A 27,091-nucleotide genomic window follows, 5' to 3' on the forward strand; every position below is an offset into this window, starting at 1 on the left:
ACGCAGCTAATATGCAGTATAATCAGCCAATGCCATGCAACCACTGAACAGGATATAAGGCCCCATTGTAGATCACAATCCCTTTCTCATATGTTAGGTTAGAAATTACTGGGGTACAGATACTACAGCATGGCAGGGAGAATATCTGTAGCAGCTACTTTTTACTACAAATGTGCATGCTACAGGTTGAAACTGAAGGTGATGCTGCAGGCAATAGGAAGAGGCCAACAGGGTAAACACGTTTCAGGGCAACAAGCTTTAAGGGTAAGTGTGGGACCCTGTGGCAGCCTTACTGTATAGGCAGAGCCAGATTGTGGGTACTCATCCTACCGGGAATTAAGGAATGTGTTTCAGGTAAGTATGTCAGCCAAAGATATCAGTAACACAATACAAGGCAAAATGCTTGGTGGGTCCTTGAAAAAGGTAGGGGACAAGTTAACCATGATTTTATGCAGTTGGACAACTGCCAAGTCAGGTGTTATGTCATGCAGGTCACCTGTTCAGTGTATGCTGCCAACCCTTGCATCTAGCTCAAATTCCATATATATATATATATATATATATATATATATATATATATATATATATGTATGTTACTTGTGCAGCTGTGGTTGTGTGTGATATCACCAGCATATCATTGTGGGCTGCACTCTGATATTACTGGGCCACAATTTCAGTACACACTTCAACATCCTCTGGGAATTCAGGCTAATGCATGTCCTGACATTCTCTGCACTTTCCAGCATTGTACTAGGACTAGTTAAGAGTGGTCCTATCTGTAGGCCTATGACCTCTACTATTTAGATGCAGACATTCCAACTGTACTGCTTTGGGTAGATAAATAGGTAAAGAGGCAGACATACATATCACAATTTATAATGTTGATGTCCACATACATGTATTTTCATTGCTAGACACAACTGTAATTAAACCCAGGACCATGTGTACCAAAAACTAATGCTGACAGTGCATTTTACAGATTGAGATACAGTCACTGTTATACAGGTGTATTTTTACATGTTGCCATTATCATTACACAGTTAACTGCTGTGAAATACTGCACTTACATCTACTATTATGTGTATGGCTTTAGAGTACTCCATTTGTATACCAGAGTCCCAGTTAAAAACCTATTTTCCATTAATGTTTTAGCATGTGTGTTTTTACATGTACATATAATTACAGGGTTATCTGCTATTATATACCTCACTTATGTCTAAGCTTATGTGTGTGGTTTTATAGTGATGTATTTCTGTACTAGAGTGCCAGTTACAGTACTATATTTTATTAATCTCTTGTGTGATTTGTGCGCTGCAACTTTATGTGCAGCATCGCTTCAACATGCTTAATGACGGGAACTTGAGCATTACTCTGTTATGATTAAAACACCTGTGATAATTAGCAGCTGTGTGGCTTGGCAGGTTGATCCATTTTTCTGCAGGTGCAATGCTCCTGAGTTCAAAATAGGCCACAGGTGTACTTTTTGAATGTGATTAACATTTTTTCAAAAGCATATATCACTGTAGCGCTATTTAGCATAGCTAAGCAATGCTGTGTGCTGCATCATGCAAAAATCATTAAAGAAAAGAAAAATGAGGATATAGGACAGTGGTGAAATGGTGGATAAGCAGGGGGGAAAACATAGAGAAAGGCAGGTAGGGATGTGCAGGACGGGTGTAGGACAAAACCATAGCTATCCATTTCTTCAACAGCAACAACTGTGCACTTTCATAGGTTTTTTAGCGTAATTTGGAGTGGCACCCCACAGAGAGGGGTGATGATAACACAAGTGCATTGTCAAGCCAGTTGGACCAAAGTACGTGTGTCCAGTGGACATGTGTGCAAAATGGAGAGCTATGCATGAGACAATTTGTTTTTTGGGACAGGTGCCCATTTTTTTTTTTTAAGGTGAGACTGAAATGTTGGGGAAAGAACGTAGGTACATGTGGGGAAGGTAGGCTGGGTAGGTGAGGAAGCTTTTGCAGACAGACAAGACAGCAGACAGGGTTGGTGTGTGAGACAAGAGGGGGTGTACACCTTGGATAGAGAGACTGTTGTGGAATCCCAGTCCCAAGAGCGTCACACACGGCAGCAGTGGGACTCAAGTCCTCACAGATGGGACTGTCAGCACTGCTCCTTCACTGCACCTGTAGTGGCAGTGGTGGACACTGGCATCCAGGGTGAAGCCACTCCACCACGATGGACAGCATGCTCTCCCTCCAGAATAGGCATGCACCAACTGTTCGGCACAGCAACTCATGCACCATACCTGGCAGTTCCTCAAAGGTGACAAAATCACCCCTTCCAACTATGGTCCCAGAAGGGGGCCCAGCCCCAGCCTGTAGGGAAGAACTACACAATGGCACAGGTAGTGCAAGAACAGCAGAGGGGGCACCACCAGGCTGTATCTAGATGTGCTTGGGCCCCAGTGCCATGCCGGGGGAGACAATGGAGGTAGATCACCAGGAATCGTCCAACCCTGTCACTCTGTAGTTAATTATAAACATAAGTTAACAAAAGAAATAACCAAACAAATGTTAGTATTAACATAATGGAAGATAACATTGATTAATCAAATGACATATAAAGGAATATTATGAGGAACACAACAATAAATAACGATAAGGAAAGTATGTTAACAGCAAGCCTGTATGAAATAATACATAAGGCCAACATCACAGTTAGTTACAAATAATATATTAATATCAAATCATAATAATAAATAACATTAAAAAATTAAAGAAGATAAGGGGTGGGGAGAGAGAGAAAAACATGCCATTAGTAACATCACAGGTAATATAATTACACAGACTACTAATACATACTTCTACAGATGTGCAGTTTCAGTGCTAAGTAGGTTCATAGTAGGTTCATAGATTAGTACTAGGCTAACAGCCCTTCTGGGCCATTTTAAGCTTAGCCAATTACCCCATGTGAGAATCAAACCCTGTACCTTGTACCTGTAAGGTAAACACCTTAACCATTATGGGAATCTCCCACCCAAATGGAAATGGCTTTGGTAAGGCTTGAACCATGAATGACTACATGCAAAGCATACACTCTAACCACTACACTATTGCACTACTAAAATAATCAGCTCTTGCAAGTTTCGAACCCAGGACCCTGCACACCATAGCCACAGCAATTTACCACTAAGACATCTGAGCTGTGACTGCAATTCTTGCATAAATCATGTTGCACATACATACCTCTCAACCCATTAGCACTGAACAGTATGGGCCAAGCACTAACAAATGCCGGTACACAGGCACAACTACAGAGAACTGTTTTGTATAGTGTGCTCATACCTTACTATCAAGGTGTTCTGTAAACAGATTTGCTAATAAATTGCATCCATAGTTTGTCATGCATCTGATAATCAAAAGCCAGTCATACAGGACACTAGTCATTACATTCTTCAAAAGAGTGACATTTGAGAGGTATGTTCATATACACTAAGTACACTAGATAGCTGGTTATTTGTCAGATGGCTGCCATGGGATTAGAATCCACAAGCACTCACTGCAGGAATTATATGCACTTTATTTCAATATCATGACCTCTCAAAACACTATTCTCCTTTGCGACTTTTATTGCAAAATTTTGTGTGAAACCCTACATTTACACACATGCATAGCTGTGTGTGGTATCATATTGGAAACCAAATGCAGTTGAATACCATAGTTATCAAAGCACAATCTTGTTTTAAACTTTATTGATAATGTTCCTTTAAATCTGGCATTTAGACGCATAGATAGCAGTCCAGGTCTTTAGTTACCTTACCCATATACCACGTTCAATGCCTGGCTGGAATATACTGCATTATTTCAGACAGACTGAGCAGAACGCAGACTTGAATCTTACTCTGGTTATTGGAATACATGATTTATTCATTAACATTTAACAGTTGACTGGTGTCATATTAGAACATACATGCAATGATTACAGGAATAATGAACACTTATTTGAAAAGATTACATATCAAGCACAGTCCTGAGTTAAACTGCATCGAAAATGTTCCCTAATATCTGCCATTTAGACACATGGATAGCAGCCCAGGACTTCAGCAATCTTACCCATATACCATGTTCAGTGCCTGGGTGGAATATACAGCAATATAGACAAAATGAGCAGAATATAGGCTTGAACCTTACTATGGGTAATGCACTAAATTTATTTCAGATAGTTTTTGCTGCATTCTTTATTCATTTACCTTTCACAGTTGACTGGTGTCAGAGTAGAACACACATGCAGAGAATACAGGAATAGTGAACACTTTTTATTTGATAACATTACATATCAAAGAACCATCACCCATTAGATTTTATTGCTTAATGTTGCTTCAAGTCTGACATATAGACCATGGACAGCTGCGAAATACATTTAATATATAATCCATATACCCTGTCCATTAACTGAGTGCAACCTACGGCATATTTCAGACAACCAGCAGACCAGAACAGTGACTCTTAATATTGGCAGACCACAACATTAACTGATGTTTGGAAGCTATACTACACAGTACTACAAGTTTACCTGATTTAACATGCTCTACCATTTCAGGTAGGCAGTGACACATTACTAAACATGTTACATGTCCCAGATATGTCATATCTGACTGTTAAGACTGCAAACTCTGTAACTAATTTATTATAAGATTACTTTATGCATTCCATTATTACTTTGATATTTCCCTACTTACCACACTCTCGCCTCATCCTGGCCAGGCACCCTGCATGGGAATGGACATTGCAAGCCCTCTCATCTTCAGCTACTGAAAGTGAAGCAAACCATTATGCATACCAGATTTGCACAGATTCAGCTTGTATATTTCTAAAGTACTGGCAGACATACTTACATATTTGTAGGGTCTGCCCTGCCTGAGCTTCTTGTACTCTTCCTCTGCTTCAGGTCATTGTAGTGATGACACTGCTTACTAATGCAGGGGATACCAGTAGCACTGATAAGTTCCCTAGCCAACTGATCCCAGGCCTCAGACTTACATTCTGAGCCCTGGTAATCACCCTGCAGCAGCATAGTTTTTCTCCAAGAGTCCAACAAACAGTTTGGATTCCTGCACACCCTACCTCTGCACCCAAAAGCACACTCCCTCTCCAGCACCATCAGGCATATCTACAGCCAAGTGAAGACTCCAATGAATGGTGTGAAATTCCTGCCTATAGGACTTCATATAGGCTGCATTCCCACCCTTACACGTCATACTGTAACTTTCCAAAAAGCGCTGCATCGCTTAGCTTCACACAAACTTGCACAAACTGTTTCAGCAAAGTTGACCATCGTGCAAACTCTCACAAGCCATGTTTAAGTGTAGCCTAGCAATGAGCAAACATTGTAGACTATTGACCATGTTTAGGCAGTGCTTAGCATCACACAGCTTTTCTAAATGTAACAATTTTTTTAATTTTAAATTGAACTGATGTTTCAGTCACCTGACACATTTTCACAGCAATAAATGTAAAAAAATATGACCAGTCAGGACTCAAACCCAGGATCTACTACACTGTAGGTCATGACTCAACCTATCTAGCTAATTGAATGGTACAGGGAAGCACTGTATCTTCAGATATACTACTTTGATGCCTGTTAACATTGCACAGTGAAGCTGCATGAGTTTGTGCATTGCTAAGCACAACACAACTACAACAATTATATATAGCTAGTTTCTATTTTTAGATATCTAACAGCATTGCTAAGCACTGCACCTCTCCAAGCAAACAGGGACAGACCAAAAAAATTACAATTGATTTCATCCGGTTTCTGTTTTTAGACATAAAATGTCCATATGGCTGAAACATGATAGTTTTGAATTTTACCTGAAAATATGTAAACTGAGAATGGTAGAGATCTGGATAAATGTGCAGGGTAGTTCCAACCACAAGAAGCAGTTCAAATTTGTGAAGCGATGAGCTAATGTATCCGGTGAATCCTAAGCCCCAGATCTTTAGGAGGGCTTCCAAGTCAAACAAGACAGTAAAAGCAACCTAGAAGATAACAAATAAGTAAATAAAGTACAAGCATGATAAAAAGAAGACGTTTCATTTTTTTCCCTGAGTTTGGCAGTGTGTGTGATTTAAACAGATCACTGTTATGAATTTTCTATACAATTCTTTTATATAAGAGCCAATAAATGTTTTAGCTGAATTCACTATAACAATAATATGTACATTTCTAGAACAGGAAATGAAATGCCAGATGTAAGTGATTCAAGACATTGCTATGATTCATTGTCATTGCATGTGTTATAGTCATCCATAATTACAGAATGACTAAGGTCATTAAGTTGGAACACTACCAGCACATACAACAAATCATCTGAGAATAGGTGAATAATGACAACAGATGGGATTTCATTTCACATGCATAAACAAAGCAGAGGCAGGAAACTAAAAAGAGTGCTTAGTTAAACTTCAGGTTTTGAGAATTTGACGGACTTGTAACTTGCTTGTTGCTGTTTTGGATTTGTTTGGTTGACATTCTTGAGAAAACAATAAGGAAAATTGCTTCAAGCAATTCACAGGGATTCACATTATAAAGTAAAGTTCACATTTCTCACTTATCTGCACTGAAAGCTAGCCAGATGTTGTTTGGTTAAGAAACAATTTATATGAGCTGAGGTTTCTTCCATAAACATTTGTTCGTATATATTCCATTCATACTAGAACACGTCTGAATAAAGAAAAGGTGAGCAGTCAGCAGTTTGCACTAATGGCAGGGACTGGTGATTTCATTCAATACGTGAGTTGATTAGGCCAGCAAGTGCAGGGTTAGACTTTATTTTATGAAAGAACCTTAAACGCTAAAAACTGTTTTAAGTGTTTGTACATTGCAACCCAATTGCACAGGATTTTCTGTTGGGATTTCAGTTAGATAATAGTCTGCCCTGACTAGGCTCTATGCTAGACAGGTTATTCTGACTGTGTTTACAGCTAGTGCTTTTCTAACATGTTTTACTATTGCAGACTAGCCGCAGGGGTGGTTCGTGCTATTGGACTGCAGGACTGCAACCCCCCCACCACCACCTGTAAAAATAGAAAATAAAAGAAAAAAATGAAAAAGAAAAATATAAAAGGAAAAAATGAGTCCCGGACATCGCGCATGTGCACTCACAGCATTTCCCGAAATCTGGACTGCTGGTGAACCAGTCTGGAGCATGCTCATAGAATCCAGACTGTCTCACCAGCAGTCCGGATTAGGAAGACAGCATTCAAAAGTAGAAATTCTCAGAAGTCTATGCAGTTACAACTGCATAGACTGAAAGGGGATCAGACTGCAACATCAGCAGGCTGGGTAGCAGCAGCCTGCTCTCGCGGGAGGACTTTTCTGTCACGGGCTTTTATGAGAGCTGAGGACTTGCTTCTTTGAAGTGAACAGGAAGAATTTAGGACTTGCATCTCTGAAGGCAGAACTGAAGGATTTTGCAGGACAAACTTCTTTGAAAGGTTTTGTGTGTGTGTGTGTGTGTGTGTGTGTGTGTGTGTGTGTGTGTGTGTGTGTGTCTTTTGAAAGCAGAACTGAAGGATTTTGCAGGACTACCTTCTTTGAAAGGTAGGGTGTGTGTTTGTGTTTGTGTGTGTGTGTGTATGTATATATCTGTTGTGTGCCTGTGTGTTTTGCATTTAAATACACAGATGTGTCTGTCTGCTTTGCATATAAGTGCAGAGGTGTGTGTATATGTGTGTCTGTCAATCTGTCTGTGTGTTTTGCATATAGGTGCACAGATGTATTTATATATGTGTGTGCGCGCTTGTGTGTGTGTGTGAGTGTGTGTGTGTGTGTGTGTGTGTGTGTGTGTGTGTGTGTGTGTGTGTGTGTGTGTGTGTGTGTGTGTGTGTGTGTGTGTGAGTGTGTGTGTGTGTGTGTGTGTGTGTGTGTGTGTGTGTGTGTGTGTGTGTGTGTGTACCTCTGCCTGTTTGTCAATACATGTGCCTGCAAATACACAAGCTCTCATAACAGAGAGTGCATTCATTGCATTATCACTGCTGAATGGTGACTGACCTGCTCAAGTGTTTGATATGAATTTCTGGAAGGGGTGGGGACTGACAAAAGCTGAGTGTATTTGATTTAACCAGTTTGTAAATACTAGAATGTTTACTGTACTGTTTAAGAAGGGGAAGGCTAATCTGTGAAATGATGATTTTTTACTTCTTGAAGTATTTACTTGTTAAGAGTGATGTCTACTATGATTAGTACTCTTTTGTGCCCTCAGAAGCGTCCTCTGTTAGATTTGGTTGTTTTGAACTTGAATGGCAAAGGACTAAGCAGAAAATGAGCAACTTCAGAAGATAATATGGATTCAAGGTTTCTCAGTAACATTGAGTGCCACAGTTGTGTCAATATTTACCCTGTTTTACTAATGACACTTAATCTGACCTTCTTCACTCTGTGTCCTTGTGGTATACCAAGTTTCTCTCCAACCGCACTTACCCCTCCTTACACTTCCTTCTGAACCTTGTGCAGTACTCTCCAACTTTAATTATCTAGCCTAGGTTTAAGGGAACTTGTATCTTCTCACATTGCTTACACATTCCATTCAACTTCTCAGGTATGTTTGCTGCCTGTCACTGATCTCTTATTTAATGGGATTTCACTGTAAGTAGTCTTGGCTGCTTGTCAGCATTGGTTCCCATAAAGGAGTTCCTTACACGATTCACAGAAAGTGTATGAGTGTGTGATGCCCCAGTGAAATATACCTGGTGGCTGTACTCAAACCCTGCACCTTGCAAACAGGTAGCAAGACCCTGAATTCCCTACCCACCACCACTTGTGAAATTATTGCCTCATATTTCTGGTTTGATGGATTTTGAATAATGACAGGCATTTGAATTTCAGACTTCAATTCATATTCTTCAGAAAGTACACAGTAACACAAAACCTTTTATTCTAGCAATGTTCTATTTATAACATTAATATTTGAAATGTGTCGCTATTTTGGGGCTGTATTCCTCCATTATTGGCTTTGTCCAGGTTTTTTGTGCTGAGAGGTTGAGAGCTTTGGTGAGAACTGAATTCACTGAATATGTTTAGGGAGCTGTATTCCCCCATTACTGACTGTCTAGGTGTTTTGTGCTAACTAAGAAGTTGAGAGTTATGGTGAGAACTGAATTCACTAAATGATAGGCATTTAAGTTTCAGTCTAGCTGGTGTTCAAGAAACAGTTGATCTGGCATAGTGGTGTATTTCTCTGACTGTACTGTACAAGATCCAGAGTTCAAATATTAGCAGTGAAATGCATGGTGGTAACGCAGCATTTTATTCTAGCAACTTTCCAAGATTATATAAGCAATGTTTAAAATGTGTCCCTACTTTTTCAGCTTTTGCCCCCCCCCCCAATAAATTTTGGCTTTTTCCAGATTTCTTGTGCTTCAAAGTTGAGAGATACAGTTGAGAGTCAAGTGGAGTTTACAAGGAGCTGACAGCTTGAAGAGAAATTTAATGCTGGTTATGCTAAGTCTGTATTGTTTGTAGCACAACAGGTAGTGTACTTGCTCTTTATGGAAAAGGCTGTGGGTTCTACTCCCACAGTATATAGATGCATTGCTGATACTGTACTGTGTTGTACTTTTAAAGGGGTGTGATGTTGCAGTCCTGAGAATGTCCTCTTTGGTGGAGATACCTAGTAACGATGAACCAGTTATCAGTTTGCCATCCATTCCCTATTGCAGTATTATTGCATATCATTTTTTTTATTGCAACAAAGGCAATTTATTCCTCAACGGCAACAGTCACTTTATTTGTAGATGAAACAATGAACTATAAGGTTATTTGCTAGCAGCAACCTCTTCATTAGTTACAGATCTCTTTAATGTGGAATTATTTAGATGACTTTACTTCTGCAGAGATTGTGCATATTTACTGATACTGGTGGATTATAGAAGTTTGAGTAGACTTTTATGGTGGAACTGTTCTGAACTGGGCAGTTTTGTCATTATTAGTGCATACATTTTGTTTTATTGTTTACTGGAAAAATGTTCAAAACAATAAATTTAAAATGCCCTCTAACAGCTGTACTGTATTATACGAGGAATATAATTTAATACAATCAGGAAGGTGTATCAAAGAACAAATGTATGTTTCCTGTGCAAGGGGCCTATGATTTGAAAACAGCCCAAAGTTAATCTTTGTCTGCTACTGGCCAGATGTATTTTCTTTGAATGTGAATTTCAATGCTGTTTTAACGAATGTGAGTTTCAAGGGCAGAGAAGTTTTAATGCTAAGTCTATTTTCATTGTGAGACTGCATTGCTTTGTTTAGCAGATTTCTATTAGTGTTTGTGCTGTAAAATGTAAAATAAAACTTTTAAATGAAATCCAGATCATCGTAGAAGTAAAGCAGTATGCACATTACAGTGTTTATTTTTAATGTGGTGAAATAGCCAAGTCATAGTACATTGGAATAGCTGCAGGGGGGAGGCCCCATTTGACCATGATTTTGTGAGGAGGGGAAGGGCAGCACACTCAGACAGCCCTGTCTGAACTATACTTCTTAACTGTCCAGATTTTTGCAGAATGAATAGACTTTTGCTTCTTATTTTTGGTTTGTTCTTCATAAAATTTGTGGTTTTCTGGCAACTCATTTAAGAATGAAGTCACTAAATAATGACAGACATTGAGTTTCAGACTTCATACTCTTCAGAAAAATGCACGTTAAAGCAAGACCTGTTGTTCTGTCAACTGACAATGTTTATACAAGAGCAACTTTTAGTACTGTTCATATGTTCCTCCGATATATTTGGCCTTGTCCAATTTTCCTGTGCTAAGAGGACGACAGGTACGCACAAATAAATCACTTTGTAGAATTATGTATATATCCATCCTCTCAACTGTCCCTGATTTTAGCTCAAATTGTTGCTCTCCCCATAATAATCCCGCCACAAAATGCCAAATTTGGAAGAAAATGTGGAGGCTTTACAATTAATAAATAATTGTAATGATCAGTTATAAATTACTTTTAATTTCAGAAATGCATGTTGGTTCTCTTATTTTGTCAGCTGCTCAAGTTAACAGTACTAATATTAAGTGTCCCTTCTTTGATAGGTTCCCAGCTGTATTGTGTAGGTATTTTATATTTTTGCATCACATTTTTGGCCTGTTTTTCATAAAATTGTGGTTTTCTCACAAATTAGTGCAAATCATTTAAGACTGAAGTTAAAAAATAATGACAAACCTTTGAGTTTCAAGTTTCATACCCTTCAGAAAATTCATACTAATGCAAGACCTACTATTCTATTATCTCCCTATGTTTATAAGAGCAATATTTAAAAATTGTCCTTATTTTTGGGCCTTTGTCCCACTTCTGTTTATGGCTTTGTCCAGATTTTCTTGCTCTGAGGCTGAGAGATATGACAAATGTATTAGGGCCATCACTGTCAGCCAGACACATTTAATTGTGACATACTTGTTGCACCCCACTCCCCCGCTTAGTGACTCTGAATGTGTCCAAGCAAGGCAAGGAGCAGTTATGCAGTGTAAGTGTGAAGAGTATCCCCCCATCCAAGACAGACACAAGTACTACAGTGGCTTTTCATCTGTTCTTGATTTTGAAGAATATTCTGTTTTTCTATTATATTTTATAATGTTGATTTATGTTTCTTATTATGCAGAAAATGCATGTTTGTTACAGTGCCTGTTGCTCTGTGTTTAAGTAGTAATGCTTTAATGATCATCAGATAAGCTTGTCTGAAACTGTAAGATGCAAGTAAGCTTTAATAAGCATGCTGTTAAAGAATTACCAACATTGAAGGCCTTTTTGTTGTTGCCATGCAGAGAATATTTACATAACTATATAACATATAAGCCTTAAGTACTGAAATGCATATGACAGTATTTGTAATAACGGCCAGGATTACTGTATTTTCAGAAGCTCATTACATTTGTTGGAGATTTTGGTCATCTTTGCAGGCTTTACCTGTAAACTAAACAGAATGCCAGTCTATCATGTGTGGTCCATAACCTGTGCAGTAATTCTTTAAGAAATTTATCTTGAGCTTGTTTCCTGTTTGCTTTTTTTTTACTTTGATCATGTTTTCCCCATGAAACAAGTAGATAGTTTTTGTCAAAACCTTTTTGGATAAGAAGCATTTTTACAAGTGGGGGCATTGCTACTTTCAGCATGTTACTTTGGTACTTTTATAAAGCTAAATATAAATTATAATTAGAACTGCAGTGCAAGGACAAGTGGTTTGAGTTGAGTGCTGCTTGTTTTTTTATACCTGATTTTGACTGGCATTCCAGTAATGTATTTAAAAAGTAATTTATTTTTTTATGCCTCAGAACTTTTTTTTTCCATCTAGATATTAAGCAAGCTGTCATATAGCCAATGCATTAAAATATATTTTTTTCTTCTCCACTTCATTTTGTCTTGATTGGACTCTCATAATGATGGTTTGGCACCCAGGGCAGCATATTAAATTAAAGTCCCAGTTTTTGAGGTTTTGAGCATAGTGCCACTCCCTTTCTAGATGGCCACACCCCTTCCCATTAGCCCAACCCATTCAGCTGTCTCCTGCAGCCCCCCTTTGATTTGAAGTCACCAGCCACCACTGAGACTAGGGTAGTACACCAGCAGTGTTAACTGCTGTTAGCTAGTTAGGACAGGTTTGGATCTCATTCCATATGTGAACTAATTAGGACAACTGGTAAAGACATGCCTGTATAACTTCTACATAAACTGAAGAGGAAAATTGCACACCAAGAAACAGCAAGAGAAGTTTTTTTTCTAACCACAGTTCAAACAGGCGGTAGTTTATTCTGTCTGGGTTATATGCTAGAAGGATTCTATGTAGTAAGTTGGTGCTGAGATATAAATCACAGGTAGGAGTGTGATACCACCAAACTGCACTGCTGAGAACTTGTTTGGATATCTTTTTCTCTATAAACTTATTAGGCCGTACATGCCGTTTCTGACAGCTGAACTTACTCTGTAAATGTAAGTGCATTATATTGAGTTTTTCTTCAACTTTTTGTTGTTTTGGGATACAGTGTACTCTAACACTGTATTCTAAAATTCTTGCTTGAATTCCACCTAACATTTATATTTGCCACTACACTGCAGCAGTAGTACTATGATCTATTTTTGGGCGGTGCAGTGGTGCAATGGTTAATGTTGTCACCTCACAGCAAGAGGTTCTCTGGTTTGATTCGTGGCTGGAGTGCCTTCTATGCAGAGTCTGCATGTCCTCCCTGTGTCCATGTGAGTTTTCTCCCACATTCCAAAGACATGTGTCTAGAGTGTTTCTCCTTGGGCCTCTGCTGATAATAGGTTGTGTCCTAGTCAGACTTTCCCAGTCAACATGTTAAATAAATAAATAAAATAAATAAATGGTCAAGACTCTGACATTTGTTTCCTCTAGCAATCACACTTTTGTTTAAAGAATGTCCTCTGGGTTATTGTACTGCAAGATCTTACAGTGTGTCACAAAGTTATCAGACTAATACAACACATGCCATCTCCCTCTTTAAAAGATTGGTGGATGGAGCAGAATGGGTCAGACAGGTTCACTGGGTCAGGAAACCAAGTTAAGAAGGAAAACATTGGAGAGAGAGAAGGGAAGGTGTGCATGATCTGGGACTAGCAAATGGCTCTGGGAGTTATGGAGAGTAACAGCTGTAGGATATGCATTACTGGCAAAAGGAAAATACTATTTTATTTATTTAATATTTGTTTACTGGGAAAGTCCAACTTGAAACAAGCCAATTTTCAGCAGAAACCCTGGGAGAAATGCTCCAGGCACATGTCTTTGTAACATGGGAGGAAACTGGAGCACCCAGAGGAAACCCACACAAAGTCTTTCAGTACAAAAAGTCCCTCACCAGAAAATAAAAAACGATAAAATAAAACTTCAGGGAGTCATCACAAATATGTATCCTAAAGTATTTATACCAGAAAGACCTCTTTGTTTAACATCCAGTCTTGAGGATATGCTCTGGATCTGCTCAAAATGTCTACCACTGTGTTTCTCCCTGCAGCAAGCCCTCTCCTTTCTGGCAGTAAGCACTTGTTTTCTGTAAGTGAGGTGAAACCAGTTCTACTGTACTTTGAGAAAAGAGGTCTCAAAGAAGAAACAAAATAAGATGAATATGACCTTGCAGTGACTAAGGAATTCTCGAATGATGAGGGAGGGCCTTCAAAGATATTTTGCATCCTCCCTGAATGATGGACAGAACCCATTTGTCTGAAGTTATAATCTTCCAAACTGGCAAAGTGAGAAAAAACTTTTGGGATAAATGTACTAGATATAGACAGAGATAGGGTGAATCTGGAACAAGAGGCAGATAGTCACAAGGCAAGTGTTTTGACTGGAAAGGAAGGCTTAGAACCTCTGGAACTTTGTTGAGACACTTTACCTGATACCTCCTTTTCTGAGGTCTCTTACAGTTCTGAGTTGACTATCCATTTTATCCAAATGAGTCAGAAGAGACTCTTAAGTAGGAGCCTGAATGAGAAGATCATCTTGATAAGGAACTATTTGGACAGCTCAAACACTGTAGAAGATAATGACAGGAGCTACAAATTCCCTGAATACCCTTGAGGCAGTAGAAAGACCAAAGAGTATAGCAGAAAATTGGAAGTCAAATAAAAACTACACAAAAATGTAATAATTTCCTGAAATTGGAGTGAATAGGAATATGAAGATAAGTGTCCTTTAAATTCAGAGCTCCCATGAAAGCTTGCGGAAGAATCATTGGAAGCAAGGAATGAATGGGCAACATCTTGAAACTTGAGACCTTCAGGAAAGTGATGAGGAAGAAAAAGCTCCAAAATATGTCTCTAAGTCTCCTCCTTCCCTTTTTTCTTCCACTAACCTGTTCCTTATACAGAAAAGGATCAGCTTCAGAGGATAATTTCTCTGAAATTTAGGCACAGGAGATAAAAAGATTTGTTTTAGATACTTCATGACTTTAGCTTTCTCCTTCAAGAATTTCAAAAGTTCTGCAGCTGCAGAAACAAAAAGGAGAGTCCAACAATTTAGCCTTGACATCCTTAAGAAAAGGCTGAAGTCAATGCCATGAAAACCTACAAAGAACAAACCAGTGGGTGCAGCCCTAGAAGAAGCATCTGCAGCATCATAACTACACTTAATAGAATGTCTAGCCACCTGAAAGGTGGAATAAAGTAAAGACAGTGCAGAAGACTTAGCTTCTGAGCAAACAACTTAAGAAAACACCTTACCCAAGTTACTCAGAATAGTCAAGAGTTGCCTAACTATATGGGTTTGTGTAATTTATAGCTCTAAAAGCTAAAGTGGCAGAAGTATTTACTTGTTTGCCATGCCATCTTTATCTGTAGACAAGACATTAGAAGAAGACAAGAGATTAGAAGGCTTCTCTGTGGAAAGAGTAATGACAGATGGGTATGAAACATGATTCTTGTATAGGAACATGATTGACTCTGGAACTTTGTAAAATCTGTCAGCCTTATTAGGAGCTGGAGGCTGAGACTCAGGAGTAAAAGAAGCAGTGGAGAAGGTATCCATCAAGGTTTTCAAAACGGGAATAACTGAAGGCTTAGTTACACCCATTTCCATCAGAGCATAATACATTTTCTGGATATCAGGCAACTGAAACTGAAAGTCTGCATCATCTTGATAATGATGTTCCAAAGGAAAACTCCTCAACATGGGAACTAGGAGATAAAGTATCTTCTTTATGTGATGCATAAGTAGCAAGAAAATAAATCTGAGAAGAAAAATCCAAAGAGTCATCCCCTCATCCTCAGATTTCTCCCTATGTCTTGTAAGGTGTTAGAGGAAGAAATGAAAGAGGAAGCAATAGCAGAAAAGTAAGAAGGTGCATTCAGAGATATAAAAGTCTTAAAAAGAGCCTGTGTGAATTCCTGCTACTCCTGATGGGGATCCCTTAGAAACAGAGGAGAAACCATGTGTTTGGTCTTCTTTTCTTTTTAGATCCAAAGTCTGCACTTTCTAAGTGAGGAAGCTGTGAGCCCTGATCTACCTCAATCAAAGTACTGGGAACTTTTTCCCTAACTAAGATTTGAAGTATCTCATCCTGCCCCTTCAATATAATAAGTTACGGTTCCCCCTTCTTGGTCAAAGAAGATGACTGGTCAGATGTGAGAGATGTGCCTGTTGGCTGTTCCATGTTAGCTTTTAATGGGATTGTGTTAGAAGGAATGGGAACAACAGCAGCAGATGCTGCCAGATGGTTGTAGGGCTCATCAAAGACACAGTGGAGATGTCCAAAAGAAATTTCCAGTCTAAGCTTCTTCACTGAATTCTTTGTTGTCAAATTCACAATGGCTGCCAAGGACTTGGATACCATCTTACCTTGAGCAAGAGTTTTAAGTTTCTGGTTCTCTAGATAAATTTTCTAAGAAGACAGATAACTACAAAATGTCTTAGGCAGAAATGCCTGTTAGCGCAATCCCTATAATTGTGTTCAGCACCCAAATTCTGTGAGGGGATCTGTCTCCCACAACCACATTTTCATTTCTTTGATGACATGTACAAAACATATGAAATACAAAAAAAAGAGAAAGAGGAGGGTCCCCAACAGTGATACGTATCCACTCAATGACAAAGGAAGAAGCATAATTCATATGGCTAACAAACTAGAACTAAAGCAAGAGTTCAGGTCTTGCCTGACAGCAAGCAAGTTCTAAGGTGCCCATATGTCCTTTATGTACGTCAGCCACAGCTATGCTGAGATCATACATCAGGCATATGGCATAGGGGGAGGGCATCCAGACATTGGTATGCTGGACAGATGAATGGGTATCCTCAGCAGGATATCCTATCAGTTAATAATACTGTAACAGTGATCATGGAAAGACACTGGATACTCCATATTGTCCATCTTTTGCATTAACATTGCTTCATATCCAGCATCTGAGCCATCTGTGTGTACAATAAAGTCAGGAGACAACAGGACTGGCTCTGTTTAAGCCTTTTAAATGCTTCCTTAACTTCTGGTGTCCAACTGACTCACTCAGACAGCTTCGCCCTAGTCAGGCAAAAAAGAGGCATGCACTTTTGGTAATACTCAGCAAGTCCTAAAAAAGCCCTTCCCTGTTTCTTTGCCTGAGGAATGGGCTATTCCCTTAAAACCTCATCATTCTTTCTTTGTGGCTCGATTAGTCCTCTCCTGATTGCATACTATTGTACCTCAGTCATTCTTATCTTAAACGTTGGAGTGTTAACAGTGAGCCCTGTCTGCTTTAATGAATTTAAAACTGCTTCACCTTAGGAAGGTGAGAATCTTAGTCTTCTGAATGGATTAAATAATCCAGATATGCAAAAGCATATGTTTGGTGGGACCTCAGCAACTGGTCCATCAGTCTCAGGTGAGCACAATGAAGAATGAATGAGAAGTCTATATACTGGAACAATCTGTCCGCCATAGAAAACACAGGTTTCTCCTTAGTCTCACTGATTAACGGAATGTTAATTCCATGGTGGTTAGGAGGCTAGCCTTCCCTAACTGTTCCACTAGCTCATCTACCCTAGGCACAGGGTAGCTGTCAAACCTGGAGATGCTCCTAAGCTTTCTAATGTCATTACAAAATCTAACTATGCAATGTGGTTTTGGAACTAATAAAATGGGGCTGTTTCAGATGTGCAGCAAGGGTGGGGTGATGGGGCAAATGTACTGTGAGCAAAGTGCAAGGGGGCAAGATTGAGAAGTACAGTTCCTGCTTTCTTTTTTTCTCTGAATGTCAGCACAGAAAGGTACTTCAGCACTTTGTGTGTGATGATCCCTTGCTTCAGCTTAAAAAAAAGTAGAAGTCCTTGGATCTAGCTGTAGGAAGCTGATTGGTACAAATTTATCAACTGGCTTACTACAGTAAAAGCCTGAAGACTTTTTTGCTTTTCATTTGAAAACCTGAAGTGGTTGGGAGCTATATCGGGAAACAGCACCAGGTGCTAGGTGAGATAGTTATACCTCTGGGCTATGACAGAGAGAGATTGATATACACATAAAACATATTTTAAACCAAATCACATTTTACTGCATTATGCAACAATCAGCAAGCAGTACCTGTTTTTCCAGAAGAGAGGCATATTCACATATTTTCTACTAACAGCCAGTGTTTGGTTTGCCTGTCTGAGTAAATGATGTTGAAAACTTTCCTTTCCTTCACATTTCTAGGGAAAAGTCTAACATATTTTAGTTACAGTAGTTAAACTGCATGTTTTAGTGCAGCTCTTTTGAGCCTATTTATTCCTGTAGCCATTAAAAATTGTGAAGAAGGCAAGTTCAATTGACTATGCGAGGAACCGTGCACATGCTTTGAAAATGTGCACTTTATCTGTTTTAGGCAAATTATTCATAACAAAACTAGTATGCCTTTAGCCGTTATGTATAAGCATATGTCCATTGCAGAGTAATGGGAGTCAGATGTAACCTCACACATAGGTTCAGGAAGATAAATAATAGACTGCACATTTTTGGACTTTGTTAGTATCTTCTGAAGCATGACCAGTCACTTAGCTACAAATGTGGTGATTCTGCAAGTAAGTAGAAACTCTTTTTCTCTTGGGCTGCAGATGCTATTAGCTTGACAGTCTGTAAAATTTTCAGACATTCCCATGGTATTTTCTAAGCTACATTTCAAGCTACAGTGTTTACCAGAGCATGCTGAGTAAGAAAAGAAGCAATGTAATGTCATTTAAGAGCATATCTGAGGTCAGGTCATGCTGACTTGTTGCACATCTTTTATCTTCCCCCATACTTGGAGTAATACATAAAACATTGACAATTAATATCAATCATTTCCAATGCAGGGAACTAGGAGTTAGTAAACATACTAGACAACTAAACATATTTGGCAATAACAACAAAGATAACACAGTAATGAATGATTAGTACTAATAATTGCAAACTGTATCTGTTATCTTGGGAGTCAGACTGGTGATTGAGGCACTAGCCAGTGACTCTAATGTACCATCACTGATGAGTAATTCCAAGCTTTTACTCAGAAAAGTCATGATTGTGGTATTTTGGGGGAATTTTCTTTTCCCAAGATACAGATATAATAAATTGATACACATATATGTATAAACATACATGCGTACATATACATATACATCTATATCTAACTATAATATATATATATATATATATATATATATATATATATATATATATAGAGAGAGAAAGAGAGGGATACATATCATATCTCTCAACTATCTAGATTTTAACCTCATATTTTGGTCTAGGCCTCATAAAATCTGCAGTTTTATGGCAAATAACTGAGGACTAAAGGCAATAAAATACTACTAAATAATGACAAATATTTGAGTTTCAGACTTAATATCCTTCATAAAATAATAATTGTGCAAAACCTGGTATTCTAGCAATTTTCTAACTTTATAGAAGCAATATTTAAAATCTGTCCCTATTTTTGGGCCTTTGTCCTCCCATTCTTTTTAGTTTTGTCCAGATTTCTTGCACTTAGAGGTTGAGCAGTATGATTTGTGTGTGTGTGTGTGTGTGTGTGTGTGTGTGTGTGTGTGTGTGTGTGTGTGTGTGTGTGTGTGTGTGTGTGTGGGTGTGTGGGTGTGTATATGTGTGTGTGTACATACATACACATGCACACATATATATGTGTACATATATATAAGTATCAGGAGATGTGGGGAAAGCAGAAGTTTACCCTATTACAAAAAACATTTTTGCAGTTTTGTTCTTTACGAAAGTCATTCACTTTCATCTGTTGAGACCTTTACTGATCGCAATTATAAGCTGCTTCAACCACTAAAGGTTTGCACTTTGGTCAGGGAGCCTTATTTCTTCTTATGGCATAAACAGAAGTTGTAGTTGTAAGTGTAACACAGTAGCAGAAAATTAACAAAACCCTGTTTAGAAGGATACAGGCCTCTTTCCAAGCCTGAGAAATGAGGTAAACACTGTGCAAGAAGCATTGCAGTCTTCAAGTACCTAAGCACCATTTACCTTCCCTTACTTGTGGACTGCTTGCACTGTTAACAATCTGTCAGCATGTATTGCCACAACTACACTGGCTTACATTGATCATGCAAGAGAAATGTCTTCTTGTTGGCAGCTATCTAAAAGCTGGCTTGCAGTTATTTCCAGCTTACATCCCTTTTATTTAGGAGCACTTATACAAGATCATTATTATTGTTTTAAATATCTGGCATGCAGCCAGTAATTATGAATGAGCATACTAGGTGGTTACATGGTCTTATTTAGTGATTATATTTAATGATCACCCATGCAGAGTATCAGATTCCCTGCCCAACAATTGTCACTTCAATAAGCTGAGTACCTCTACAGTATATGAACATTTCTATATTTCTAGACAATGCTATCATTGTATTATATTTTAAAGGTCATTTCATTACCCAAGTATCCTTACCTAAATAAACAAATGATAGCACTTATGAACAGCTGCCAAAACAACATAAAATAACTTTTCAGACTATATAGCTGGGTTTGTGAAAACCCATCAGCACCAGTGCTTCTGAACTATTATGACGGTTCTTACTAGAATGGTGTCTCAAAATGAAGTAAATAGTGTGAACAAGTATAGAACTGTTGGTTTTAGAAGGCGTTTATTAGACCAGTTGTCTAACTGAGAGATGTACAAGTAAGGAGGCTGCAGCCCTACTTAATAGAGAACTTACCCTCTCTTAAAGAGAGACTGGGAGCATGGACCACCAGTTCTCTGTAGTGTGCCACTGTAAGGAGAATCAATGTGGCTTATGCCTGTGGAAACCTAGACATCTTCCTACAAAAGGAATCCAGAGGGAAATAGTTTACATAGAAGTACCTGTAGTCTGTGAACATACATTCCTGTTACAGAAAGGAATTACTGGATTTTATGTGAAAGACTGCATCCCCTTCTTATGGCACTCTGAGATATTGGAAGAAAGAATATACTTTGCATATGATTTTCTTTTGTTATTACTACAGAAAGTTCACTTTCATTTGTGCACTTGTTTGTCGGAGAACAATCTACATCACTGACATGTTTCAATGCATTAATATACTATATATATATATATATATATATATATATATATATATATATATATATAAACGCCAACAAACAGCACAATAAACACGGCCAGGATCAATCAACAGGTCAATGTGCTGTTCAAACTTTTACTTGTTGCAAAATATGTTCAAACCACAAGCAGTTACACAGCTTTTAACTTTCTAGAGCACAGCTTAGTAGCTCCATATCTCCATATCACTCAAACATGCCATACGCAATATATTTCCTATTGAAGCATATACTCAGGCCAAGTACTAAGTAGTACTAAATAGTCCATGTATTTATTAAAATAACAATAAAACAATAATAATAAAACAATAAAAAGGAAGAACATAGGATAAGCGCGTTCGGGTCACCACAACGACCCTTCCTCAATGACCCGAAAGTGCTTATCCTATGTTCTTTATTTTATTGTTTTATTATTATTGTTTTATTATGTTACAAGAATTTTAATAAAAGAATGGAGTCTTATGTATACAATCTAACTTTGAGTAAGATGGATGAGATAATTTTTAACCTGATAAAGGGAATAAATTAGTTATTATGCATATCTGGGTATGTGTATGGAACATCTAAATGATGAAGTCACATATTTGCCACAATATGTTTCTGCCCTTAAGGAATATAATGAACTATTATCTGGGTAATAGGTTGTATTTTACAGATTTGGAAATAAATTTAGTATAAAGGATAAGGCTACTATGGCACACTTCTATTGCCTTGTTACGCTTTAATTATCCGGATCTTCTACAGCACACTCCTGTCGTATTCCGGTGCTGTATTGGTTGGACTTATATATATATATATATATATATCATTAACACCTAAGTGGTGTGGAATGTCACACCTTTAGCAGCCTACACACATCTTGCATTCCAGAGCATTTTCTGAAAAATAAACTTAAAAAAGGATAAGGTAAACAAAGGTAAACATTTTGTGAACAATAAAAGCTATTAAAATTGTACAAATTGCAATGTTATCATGATGGTGCAGTGGTTATCACTGCCACCTCACAGCAAGAGGTTCTCCGGTTCGATCCTTGGCTGGGGTGCCTTCTGTGAGGAGTTTGCATGTCCTCCCTGTGGTCGCGTGGGTTTCCTCTGGGTGCTCCGGTTTCCTGCCACATCCCAAAGACATGCTGTAGGTGGACTGGCCACTCCAAATTGGCCCTAGGTGTGAGAGTGTGTGTGTGTGCCTTCCATGGAAGGTTGGGCGCCGGGCTGGCAACTCGACACTGTAAAACTCCACTGCCAATCATGAGCAGACAGGTGATCCGCTGTGGCGACCCCTAACCGGGAAAAGCCAGAAGAAGAAGAATTAGTAAGAAGCATTATCTGCAGTGATAATAGTAAGTGCATTCATGGTATTTCCATAAATACTATAATATAATGCATACAAAACCCAAATTATATTTTTTGCTAAACTTTCACAAACAATTTGTCATATCTTGGAAACTGTCATACCTATATTGTTAAAGGATTTTTTGTTAACCAGACATAAGTTTTCATATGACAAAAAGAAATTCATCTATGAATGCATGTTTATTGAGATGTTTACAGAAATATGAAAACATATATTTAATTGCAAAACTAGCACTATAAATAACACCAAATATTTCTCAATATTTGCAACTTACAGTACACAATTTGAAAGAATATTTTTTTCAACAACATTCAAGGTTTCAACTGATGTCATGCAACAGTCTGTAAGTCACTTGAAGTATTAAGTACATATAGCAATATTGTTTATTTTCATAATTACTAATAAACAACCAGCAATATATCAAGTATAGTGTGATATAAATGGACATTGATAATGCATTTGTATGCCTCCTTCCATGCCATATCACATCATACTCATCAATGACATGTAGGGCTCTCAGTTATAAGAAAATGAACATAAATATAAAAATATGAATAATAAGTGATGAATGTTGATTAACTGCACTATTGGGGGACATCCTAGATTAACAATCTTGGTGTCATTTTGTTAATAACTCCTTGCACTTTCTAATATTGCCTATTATTAGTTGGTAAGTCACTTAGTAAATTAAGCCAGAGCCAAAAAAGTTCTGAATGCCATAAGGAGCTATGGGTGTGAACTGAAACTATACAAAAAAGCGCTATAGGCTCGAATTATATATAAATATAATTTCCAAAACAAGAAACCTCTAGCAGACAATTTTTAGATAAACAAAATATACTCTACCTGAAGTTGTGACCTTTTTCCTAAAATGAATTCTGCTTTTATATTTGGACTGAGGGATATCACAGACGTTTCCCATACATTAGACGTGTGCAGGGTGGCTTGCCGCCCTACAAAAATGCTTAAAGTTAATTTTTTGCCTTTCTGTGTTTCAGGCATTATTTTCTTGCATTATCTAATGCTCAGGATGTTGCCCTTCAGAGATGTATAGTAAAACCAAATATAATTATTGTTCCAGTGAGACAATATAAAGAGACTGTAAAGGAAGTATAACATTCCAAAAACAAGCGATAATAATAATAATAATAATACTCTAGGTATGAAAAAAGAATGTCTTTATTATGCATTCTAAAGTAGTATCCTGTGAATGTCATATAATTCACAAAGCAGCTGCCTCTCTGAAGATTCCAGAGCTGCAGTGAAACAAACTGCTGAAAGACCACAAATACTTCAACCATATTATGCAGAAGAAATATATGTAGTCAAAATTATGAAGTATATTCTTAATGCATTTTAATGGCAGACAAAGCAGGCTGGTTGCACAAAAAGCTTGTTCTTCTCAAAGCTGCTAGACTTCCAAGCAGAAGTTGATGCTGAACATGAAATAAAATAAAAAAGCCATATGGGCCATATTCATAATTGTGTACACATTGCTTTACCTTTTTGGTATCCAGGAGGCACACATACATGCTTCTGTATTGTCCTCCAGCAGGAAGACTTTCAGTACCACGAAGGGCTGCCACTGGCCTCCTGGTCATGCTGAATGGTAATGAGGCATTCCAGGAGAGGAGGTATATACTAATTACCTACGTGTCTCTATCCCCAGAACTGCCTCCCAGATGGCATTTACACAACCAAGTGGTTCAAGAAAGTGCTTGGTCCTCTAGAATAGCATGACCATCCCTACCATATTGCTCTGCCAAACACAGCCAAAAAGGCCATTTCAATAGCTGAACACATATGTGGTGGTGGGGGAGGGAGTACAGTTGTGTAAGTAAACAACATAATAGTAGCTGTCTGAATGATCACTACTACTGTAGCCTTATCTATATGGGTTATATCATATACCAAGGATATAACAGCTGGCCAGCTTCCAAACCTTCAGGGTATCTTCCACAAGACCAAAGTGTCCGGCAGCTTAAGTTGAGCTGAGTATAAGACACGTTTGGCTGCCAAGCCCTTCAGAGCTTTCCTACAAACAGACAGAGGTAGTCTGAGTCCTGAAAGGACTATGCAATGAACAACAAAAATAAATGACCACATCATGGCATAAAAAAAAAAACACACACACACACACCAATAAACAAGAGGGATGGAGGAAGGGAGCAGCTACTGCAGCAGTGATAATTTGAACATCTACTGTTATAGTAAGTTTACTTACATAACTGATCTATGTTCATCATACTGATCACTGCTGCAGTAGCCTAAGCTATAGGGGTACATTACTCTAACTTACTACATTTGAGAGGTAGAATAAGAGTCCAGAAGCCCCCTGGAGAATGGTCCTAATAAAGCCAGACCTGGACCTAGAGAAGGAATCAAGCTTATAGTGCTTTGTCTACTCTATAATTACAACCCTGCCACATCCTGGAACAAACTACAGCTAGAAATTAGGTCACTTAACCACCCTAAACAATTCAAAACTGCCACTCGTGAATACCTAAAGAAAAACTGGTCTTGCCACTGCAGTCATCCCTATGACCCTCTTTCTCCTTAGTATCCAACACCCCTCACTCTCCTCGGCCCATATTACCAATACCCTCTCTCCTCTGCCTATCTAACCTACAGCCTCCCACTACTTCCTTTCACATCTCATCTTCCTTGTCTAATCTTCCACCTGCACTGTCTGCTAACAGCTTCCTTTTATGTTCTTTTCCCTGATCCCAACCTCCCTTCTCTCATCTTTCCTCTTCAGTATTTTTTTCTCCTATTTCTCTCCATATTACTCAATGGTAATTTATTACAAACACGTTATTCTGCTGATTCTTATACTATCCTTGTCACCTGCTACTGTCTCTCCTCTTTTATCTCTCACCAGTTCATGCCATGTTTATTACCACAAACCCCTTCGATATACCTCTGATCTTATATCTTTATTTATTCTGTGCTGGTTTACCAAGTCCATCCTAGATGTGCATTTCCTCTTCAAAATGTTTTGCCTCACAATTAGTGTTTTTGGTTTCTCTACATCACTTCTCTACCATTGCAAATATTGTATAGATGTTTTTGAAACGTTTTGTGTACTCCTGAATGTATAATTCTTTTTTATGTATATGTAACCGAAATGCATTTTTAAGTTTGTGTATCTGAGGTATAATTTTATCTCACTGTGAAGCTTTTCTCCCCGGGTCTCTGATAAAAATAAGCCACTAGCTCAGTCAGACAAACCCGGTCAACAAATGTAAAATAAATAAAAATAAATAAATAAATAAAATTTGTACAGAGGACCAAGCTGAAGCTTCTAGAATACTTTTAGAATCCAATCCTTTCCAAAAGCCATAGATGAAGCCAATGCCTGATAGAGTAGGCTTTGACCCTGCCTCATATACTTTTGTTGTGGTACAAGGTTGTCTCTTCTCCTTACCTTCACAAGAAATCAATAACTGATCAAAAGATCTGAACAATTTAGTTCTGTCAAAATAATATCTGAGTTATCTGTGGACATCCAAGGTATGGAGTATCATTTATCTTTCATTTTTAGGTTTAGGAAGGAAAACCGGGAGATGGATTGATCAGCTTAAAGTAAACTTGAATACCACTTTAGGCATAAAAGAAGGATTAGTTCTCAAAGAAATCCTGTCCCTGTGGAAAATGAGGTAAGGCTGACTCTCAATAAGATCTTGGAACTCTTCCTGTAGAGGTCTGAGCAATCAGTGAAACTGTTCTCCATGTTAAGAACCTCAAGCCAAATAAAAAAACTCCAACTTCGAAAGGCAAATAGTTTATTAAGAAACAAAAAGCAAATCTTTCGGGATAACTCCTTCTTCGGGTTCCTATTGTGTGATTGAAAATTGTAAATGGCGAACGTGTACTGAGCGAACCCGATTGGTCGAAATGTTGTGTGTAACATGGAAATCACTGTAGGGAATATTTTCCCTTTACTTCAATGCAGTGCAATCTCGGAGTAGGAATATTTAAGTAGCGGGGGTGTGGGGAGTGCAGGGGAGTTTCAGCAGCCTACAGCGTTTAGGTAAGTATAGTTTTTTTTTTTTTAATTATATTTTAGAAATTTCAAACATCGCTCATATGGTGTCGACCATATGGTGTTCGATGTTTGAAACTTTCGAAAATATAATATTGACCTCCTTCTTCAGTGCTAGTACATCACATTTTGTCAAAAACTCTTAATATTGCAAAAAATACAAATTACTTTGCTTTTCGTTTCTTAATAAATTATTTGACATTCGAAGTTGGAGATTTTTTATTTGCATTGAACTCTCTTATGGTCGTTTACTACTGCTAAACCTTGTTTGATAAGAACCTCAAGCCAGCCAGGTTAGCTACTTCAAATGGAGCAACTGTTAGCTTCTCTAACAGAAAACTTAGATCCCAAAGAGGGGCCACCAGATTTCTTGGAGGCCACTTAAACAAAACCCCTTCCATAATCATTTTGCTGAAATGGCTGACAAAATCTTAACTGATTCCAAAGACAACCACAAAGCATTCTGCAGCTATGTCAATAAACTCAATGGCAGCACTCAGCTCTGCTCTGAGCTACAGCAGAATGGCACTAAATATACAGAACCAACCGATATTGCCAACATCCTGGCAGATAGGTTCATTGCTAACTTTAACCCCGTCTTACCCTCCAAAGGGCCCATCTTAATACTGGAAGAAATGCAAAGCCCCTGTAATCATGGATGAACAAGTAAAGACCACACTCTCCAAA

General features: G+C 38.2%; 1 protein-coding gene across 5 annotated transcripts in view; it reads right to left on the reverse strand.

Moving 5' to 3' along the window:
• Nucleotides 1-27,091, reverse strand: part of NALCN (sodium leak channel, non-selective) — a 3,563,801-nt gene that overhangs the window by 1,383,369 nt on the left and 2,153,341 nt on the right. For all 5 annotated transcript variants that reach the window (XM_044071239.1, XM_044071242.1, XM_044071240.1 and 2 more), the window contains exon 12: nt 5,835-6,002. In XM_044071239.1, coding sequence (XP_043927174.1) covers nt 5,835-6,002 — 168 coding nt within the window. The remainder of the gene's footprint in view (nt 1-5,834; nt 6,003-27,091) is intronic.

The sequence above is a fragment of the Protopterus annectens genome, chromosome 5.part0, assembly GCF_019279795.1.
Source record: "Protopterus annectens isolate FY-2018-M chromosome 5.part0, PAN1.0, whole genome shotgun sequence".
NCBI classification, from domain to species: domain Eukaryota; kingdom Metazoa; phylum Chordata; order Ceratodontiformes; family Protopteridae; genus Protopterus; species Protopterus annectens.